Raw genomic sequence first — 7,856 nt, 5'->3', positions numbered from 1 at the left:
TCAGAACCATTGTTCAGAACCATCTCGTTCACTGTTCCTAACCAGCAGTCTGGTCATCCTGAACTTGCATTCCGGCATTTTGCATGGGGTGTGTGCCCGCCCCCCGTGGCAGTGTGCCCACCCCTGTGTCTGTTATATGTTACGTGTGCTGTGTTAATGTTGGTGTATAGGCATTGGTACATGGGATATAAATGGGTCTGTGTTTCACGTGTGTTTAAAAATGTAGATTTGTATTTAGGCACGAGGATGGCACAAATCACTTCACGTGCTGGTTAAAATGTTATGTGTACTCCCGTGACCACACATTACATGGGGAGCAAGAGAGCTGAAATTGAAATGGTAGAAATGACAAATGTCTGCTTCCTAACGCGATTTGTCAATTCACTGACTAGAGGGGAGGCATGCCTTGATTTTGTCTTTTCAAATAACAAAGACAGAATAACTAAAACATAGGTCAGAGAACCATTGGCAAACTCAGATCACAACATGGTCTCATTTCAAGTGCTTTTTAAAACCCCAAAAGTAACAACTAAAGCTATGTTTTACAATTTTAAAAACTATGAAGGAATGAAACAGAGACTAACAGAAGCAGATTGGAGTAAAATAGAGAAAACATCCACAGAAAAAGGATGGCTATTTTTAAAAAACGTAGTACTAAAGGCGCAAAACAATTACATCCCAAAAGTAGACAAATCAAAATCTAAAACAAAATGGCCAAAATGGTTTAATAGATCAATTAAAAAAATATTCAGAGAAAAAAATCACTTTACAGAGCATTTAAAAGGGACCAAGAACAAAGTACACAGAAAGAGTACTTGGAACTGCAAGTACAAGTAAAAAAGGAAGTTAGAAAGGCCAAGAGAAAAATAGAAATGAACATTGCCAAGAGGGAGAACCAGGTAACTACAGACCAATCAGCCTGACTTCTATTATATGGAAACTTATGGAAACTATAATAAGATCTAAAATGGAAAATTACCTATATGGTAACAGTATCCTGGGAGACAGTCAGCATGATTTTAGGAAAGGAAGATCGTGTCTAACTAACCTGCTTGATTTTTTTGAGGATGCAACATCAACAATGGATAACTGCAAAGCATACGACATGGTTTATTTAGATTTCCAGAAAGCTTTTGGCAAAGTCCCGCATAAAAGATTAATTCTCAAACTGAATGCAGTAGGGATTCAAGGAAATGCATGCACATGGATTAGGGAGTGGTTAACATGTAGAAAACAGAAAGTACTGATTAGAGAAGAAACCTCAAAATGGAGCGAGGTAACCAGATGAGTACCACAGGGATCAGTATTAGGTCCTCTGCTATTCTTAATCTACATTAATGTCTTAGATTCTGGTATGGTAAGCAAACTTGTTAAATTTGCAGACGACAAAAAAACCGGAGTGGCAAACACCATTGCAGCAGCAAAGGTGATTCAAAATGATCTAGACAGCATTCAGAACTGGGCAGACACATGGCAAATTACATTTAATAGAGAAAAGTGTAAGGTACTGCACACAGGCAATAGAAATGTCCATTATAAATACCATATGGGAGATACTGAAATTGAAGAAGTTCTAGGAGCTTATGTTGACAGCTAGACAATGTGGGAGAAGTTATAAAAAAGGATATATAGTGAAAAGTGTTGAATTTAAATCAAGGGAAGTAATGTTAAAACTTCTAGAATATTCTGTTAAGTTCTGGTTATCTCGCTACAAAAGGGATATTGCTGCTCTAGAAAGAGTGCAAAGAAGAGCAACCAGAATTATTCCGGGTTTAAAAGGCATGTCATATGGTGACAGGCTAAAATAACTGAATCTATTCAGTCTTGAACAAAGAAGACCACGCGGCGATCTGATTCAAGCATTCAAAATTCTAAAAGGTATTGACAATGTCAACCCAAGGGACTTTTTCAATCTGAAAAAAGAAACAAGGACCAGGGGTCACAAATGAAGATTAGATAAAGGGGCATTCAGAACAGAAAATAGGAGACACTTTTTTACACAGAGAATTGTGGGAGTCTGGAACCAACTCCCCAGTAATGTTGTTGAAGCTGACACCCTGGGATCCTTCAAGAAGCTACTTGATGAGATTCTGGGATCAATAAGCTACTAACAACCAAACGAGCAAGATGGGCTGAATGGCCTCCTCTCGTTTGTAAGCTTTCTTATGTTCTTCTTATGTTCTTATGTAATAGGCTAATCAAAAAGTAATCTGATTACAAAATAACTGGTAACTGTAATGCATCACTTGACCAACCCTGGTGCTAAGTAAACTTATGTTACAGTGCTGACAAGCTGTAGTCAAACTACAAAAGTCCTGTCTGGACTTTTTGAATGCATGTATGAAAGTATTTATTTGTTGCATCTAATTACAGCCGTGTGGGTGTAAGTGTCTTGGTATTACCATTTACTAGAGAAAATCCCAGGTGCTGTGCCTGCAGGTAACTCCTGGACCCATCTGCAAGAGAGTCCGAAACACATCTGGAAGGAGTTATCCAGCAATATCCAGTGCGCTCTAGTTTACAAACACAAGAATCTGAACTATTGGCCAACCGCCTCCTTACCTAACTCTCTCATATCAAAACAAAAACTCGGTCCAGCTCGAGACATCCGCACAGGGGAACCACGTCAGCCCCTTTTCCTTCACAGCTTGTTAAAAAACAAAAAAGGTGAGACAATTATTGTTGTCATGCCTTTCTGACCAGGAAATGATGTTCCAGTCCAGATGGGGAGTCCCGGGTCATAAACACAGCGTTTTATAAATCGCAGAGAGAGGCGGGTAGCAGGGCAGAAGAGCTGGGTCTGAGACGCACAGAGAAACAGAGACACAGTAAACTTTCCGAATCGCTGCTTGTGAAGAGATCCCCCAGCATGGAGCCCACATCAACCCACACAGCTTTCCTGCTCCTAGCAGCCCTGGTGGGCACCTGCTTCCCTGGAGTCCAGGCCAAGTGCTACTTCCAGTCTCGAGGTAAGAATCCTGCGAACGGAGTGTTAGTGTGAACATGGGGGTTCTGAGAGAGCATTAGTGTGGCTAGAGAAGACACGATGGAGATCTAGTGAAGACAACTCGGAATGTTCATATGCAATCAGGAAGCTCCAGTTGTGGAGACGACCTCACAGTAGATGAACATTCTGATATAAAAGGCTAGGTTTAAAAAAAAAAAAAAATTGGAGGTATTTTTTAAGATTTAAATGCTGTTTAAAACAGCAATAAATGCCTTGGTGACTGGTTTCTAATCACAATAAAAAGTCTGATTAGATAGTAGACGACATTGTCTGTACAGTAAGTGATACAATCTGTTTACTAGAAGGGCATGCCATCTAATCAGAATCCATGTTGGTGCTTTGTGAAGGAGGGATACAAACAGTAGTGCTATAGTGCTTTAACTCTAACCCTTCCTTCACCTAGTACTGTACATATTTTACTGTATATTGAGTAACAGCAATAGTGGAGTGAAGGAGAGATGCTTACACTCTGGTTAACAAAGTCAGTGTGGAGGTTGGGCGACTGCCAACACAGGTGCTATTGGTTGCTTTGTGATGGTTAAAATGCTGAAATGCTGTAAAATGCTGAAGCTGTAGCACTACTGGACTGAGCGCGATGTCAGTGCTCCCCCTCTGCCTCCCTGTTCTATGGAGGATAAGAGGAGGAGGGGGTGTTGGTAATCTCTGATATGAGGTGTCCCACACCCTGCAGGTCTGTGTTGAAGGAAAGTCATATTCTGAAACATTATAGCAAAGTGGAATGTGTATTGTGTGAGAGTGTGCGTATGGGAGTGTCCTTTTAAAACATACCACTGATAAATCATGAGAACTGGTTTGCCAAATGATCACTACAGTAGCATAGCTGCCTTCTCATGACAAAGAAGCAATATTACTATATTAAACACACAAGCGTTTCATGACCGCAGCACAAGCTGTTTTTCAAGATGCTGAGGCTAGTGGAGGATATTGACCAGCAGGAAATTCAAAGACATCTGTGGCAGGAAGGGAATTCCAAGCATTGCTTTGGTTTGGGGATTAAACTGATAGCATGCAAATAACTGCACTGAGAATCCATTCAAAATGAGTAACATTCTTATTGTCTGACCTGGGTTGGGGGACAGTACATGCATTTTCACCATTTTTTGTGAAAGAATGATAAAGCTGTGTAATGTTAAACAAGCAGCAACACACAATGTAGGCACACTTCTGCTCCAATAAACTAACTTGCCTTATTTGTTACATGTATTGTAAGATTAGCAGTTTTATTTTGTACACAATGTGTTTACCCTGGTTTGTCCTGTTTAATAATCTACTTTACCATACCTTGCTATTCTTCACAATGATTTACCATGATTTCACTGTGCTTTAGTACATTTTGCTGTGCCTTTACTCATGGAATGACAGGACAGTTCAGTTAACAAGTTACTCTGCTGTAGTTTTGACCAATGCTAACTGTGAGCTGCAAAACCAGGCAGAGGGTGCTGTTACTAGTCCTTTACTGAGGTGCTGCCCCCAAGTGTACGGACACACAACAGCATCTGCTGCAGAGACAACAGTATCACTGTCAAAACACATTCCTTGTATGCCACATTCCTATTATTACCCCAGCGGAGAAGACCTTAAATCAAAGTGTTTGTCATTGAATTCATTACGTTTATTTTATTATTTCTAGAAGAACCATTAGCAGACCACAGAACTACCAGCAATGGACACACAATGGATTAGGAACAAATACTGTGCTACCCTGATACAGCCAGTTCAGGGTCTAGATTGCTTCTAAGGGTGAATATACTCTGCAAAGAGGCAGGGTTTCCCACATAATCTGTTTTTACATTGCCAGATTTATTACTTTGCAATGGAATTTTATAATTTCACATTTAATATTTTCAATACAGACTGAAAGACATTTAGTCTCAGACTCAGAGTCTCATACACTTTCAGTTTCCATTGGATGCAAGGAAGTCGTTACTTTCAGTAGAAGCTGGCAGGTTTTGGACAGACAAATCCAACTTTGTGTGTCACTGAAGAGACTGAGAAAGGAGTACAATATCTTCTGCTTTTGCTTCATTTTATGCACATGTTACAGAGGGTATTAGAAAAAAAAGATTATATATATATATATATATATATATATATATATATATATATATATATATATATATATATATATATATATATATATATATATAATCTTACCTTCAATAGATTATGCTGATTTGATATAAATGAGCACGTTCCACACAGTTCTGATTGTACTCTATGAAATGTTAGGGTGGCTCAGTCTGGAGAATAGAAGGCTTTGTCATTTTATGTGTTTAGCTTATAAGGTGTACACTGGAAATGCTCCAAGCTATCTTACATCTGTTAGAGACATTTAACTCTACCTATGCACTAAGATCAAATGATGTCCCTGCTTTTAAAATTCCTAAATTTAGATCTAATATGGGCTAACATGCCTTTATATTCAAGCATCTCATCTTTCGAACATAAAAACAACCTCTTCACAACACCTTTTTAAATCTCACATAAATATTTATTTTAAATCTGACCAGGGTTGCAAGTCCTGTAAATACTGACGATGACCAAGATTCTGTAAACTGGAATGGTTCTATTGTTTATACTTTTATTTTGTATTACTGTTTTTATGACTGATTTAAGTGTTTTTGTCCAGTTTGAAAGATTTGTCTACCTTTGCCATTGATTTTTATAATGTAATTTCTTACCACCTTCTCCTGCCTGGACCCTCTTGAAATTAGATTTATGTCTCAAGGGTTCTATCCTGGTTAAATGAATACATTTAGTAAATGTGGTCCCTTTTAGTTTAACACCTGTGTTTAGGTGTATTTATCAATGCAATTGGCTGCACTCACACACTGTCTCTCTCTAGCGCTGTGTGAGCACAACGGTCTGCAGTACGAGATCAGCGAGTCATGGATGGACAGCGACTGCCTGCTCTGTACCTGCCTGCATCCCGTGGGAGTTGGCTGTTGTGAGATGTGAGTCCTGTTTGCACTAGTTCCCTGAACAACACTCACTCTTTCACTCTGTTCTAAGTGATGGGCAAAACGTAAGCTGAGGGAACACAAAGCCACTTTTTCAGGAACAGTGGCTTGAAACCTGGTTCCAAGAGACCGGGAGACCTAGTTTGAGGCAACTTTGCTGTATCAAACCCCAAGTCTACCCTGGTGTGCCATTCAGGGGCCTGAAACCTAGTCTCCTAAAAAAAGTTCTAAAGCCACAAAGTGGCTTTGTGTTCACTCAGCTTTACATCCCACAAACTAAATCCAACTTCCTCTACAATCAGCTCCATCACACTGTAGCCGTGGTTCCTGGGGTTGACGTTAAAGATCAATAGACCAATCAATCGATCAATGTATTAATTAATATATCAATGATTTCCTTTATTTAACCAGGTAGAAATTATACCATGTGTTGGTGTCTAGGAAGGTAACTGGGCAAATAACATTAGAGTATTACAAACTGAAAATTGAGCATCTGCACAAAGGTTAAAAATTCTCAAAAAAAAATCAAAGTATCCTGTCCTCTAATGAGGACAATGGCACTTAATAGGCTAACATGGAATGAAGTGGATATCTTTTAACGTAAGAACATAAGGAATGTATAAGAACATAAGGAATGTATGTCACGACCCCATTGGAACCTATTAGCTGCAACTACACTTAGAATTTCGCTGAGAGTGTAGATCTCGCACTCAGAATGTTAATGACAAAGCATCAAAACATCTGAACTACAACAGGTTCTTTATAAACAGATTAAATATGTTAATATTGGGGTTTCATCTGTTTTTTATTTTAATTTTATTGTATGCCTTATAATATGTTTATAAGTGTTCAGTGGCTACCTCTATCAACAGTGTGCGGGAAATACACTCCGAACTTGATTAGAGGTAGCCAACGACACTTACAAACATACAAAACGAACAATTCCATGCAGCCCATCAATTCTCATCTGAGTCCTAGTAGCTGATTGATCACAAAACTTTGCCAAGTTGGTTCTTAAAGGATCCCAATGATTCAGCATCAACACCATGGCTAGTTAACCCATTGGATCCCCTCACTACTCTCTTTGTGAAGAAGTGTCTCCAGTGTGTCCTCCACACCTGATTGTTGTCATCTTTCTGTATCTTCTCTGCAGCACTCAGCACCCCATCGACTTCCCTGACTGGTGCGAGGCGCTGTACGACCCACAGAGCTGCCAGATCACCGTGGTTCAGAAGGCGAACCCGCGACTGCCCTGCGTGAGCAGCGCAGAGTTCGGAGGCAGCAGCAGTACCACCACCGCCACTGCCCAGGAGGGGCCCTTTCACTTCAGGGGCCGCAAGAGGGGCTAGCAAGATGGGCTTGTCATCCCTCCCTCCCTTTTCTTCCCTACCCCACTCAAACTAAATGCAAACTGCAGCGCACACACCACAGCACTAGAAGACCGCACCACAGATAGACTTTGCCTTACACATTTGGGTGGAAATCAGGGACACCAGCACTAGGGATGTTAAGACTCTGCTTAATTTCCTAAATGTCTACACTTTAGGATTGAGTATGTTTGAACTTCGAAAACGTTAGGGAATTTTAATAACCAATCAAAAAAGTGTGGTTTCAATTATTATTAATGACGCACTGCTACTGTACGTTAATCAGCACAAAATTGCACGCACGCAAAACTCACGTGGACTTGGAAAAAGAAAATGAATAATGAATACTGAATAAATAACTTTGCGCTACAAAAACCCTGGTGTGTAAACCAACACCTATATTTGACATGCATATCTTTGAGTACGGTTTACCATACAGGGACAGGTCTAAATGGTTAACACGTGAAGAACAATAAGCATTTAAACTATTAAACATCCTAA

The 7,856-nt window shown here is 39.8% G+C and overlaps 1 protein-coding gene across 1 annotated transcript; it reads left to right on the top strand.

Annotated features, from left to right (window-relative positions):
* The first annotated feature begins 2,648 nt into the window (after positions 1-2,648).
* On the top strand, positions 2,649-7,546 carry msmp1 (microseminoprotein, prostate associated 1). The gene is made up of 3 exons (XM_034014746.2): positions 2,649-2,969; positions 5,874-5,982; positions 7,142-7,546. Exons 1-3 carry the CDS (start codon positions 2,870-2,872, stop codon positions 7,335-7,337), a joined length of 405 nt encoding a protein of 134 aa, XP_033870637.1. The 5' UTR covers positions 2,649-2,869; the 3' UTR covers positions 7,338-7,546.
* The last annotated feature ends 310 nt before the right edge of the window (positions 7,547-7,856 follow it).

The sequence above is a fragment of the Acipenser ruthenus genome, chromosome 2 (genome assembly GCF_902713425.1).
Source record: "Acipenser ruthenus chromosome 2, fAciRut3.2 maternal haplotype, whole genome shotgun sequence".
In the NCBI taxonomy this organism is placed as follows: Eukaryota; Metazoa; Chordata; class Actinopteri; order Acipenseriformes; family Acipenseridae; genus Acipenser; species Acipenser ruthenus.
Note: the sequence above shows the minus strand (reverse complement) of the source record. Positions and strands in the feature narration are given on the sequence as shown.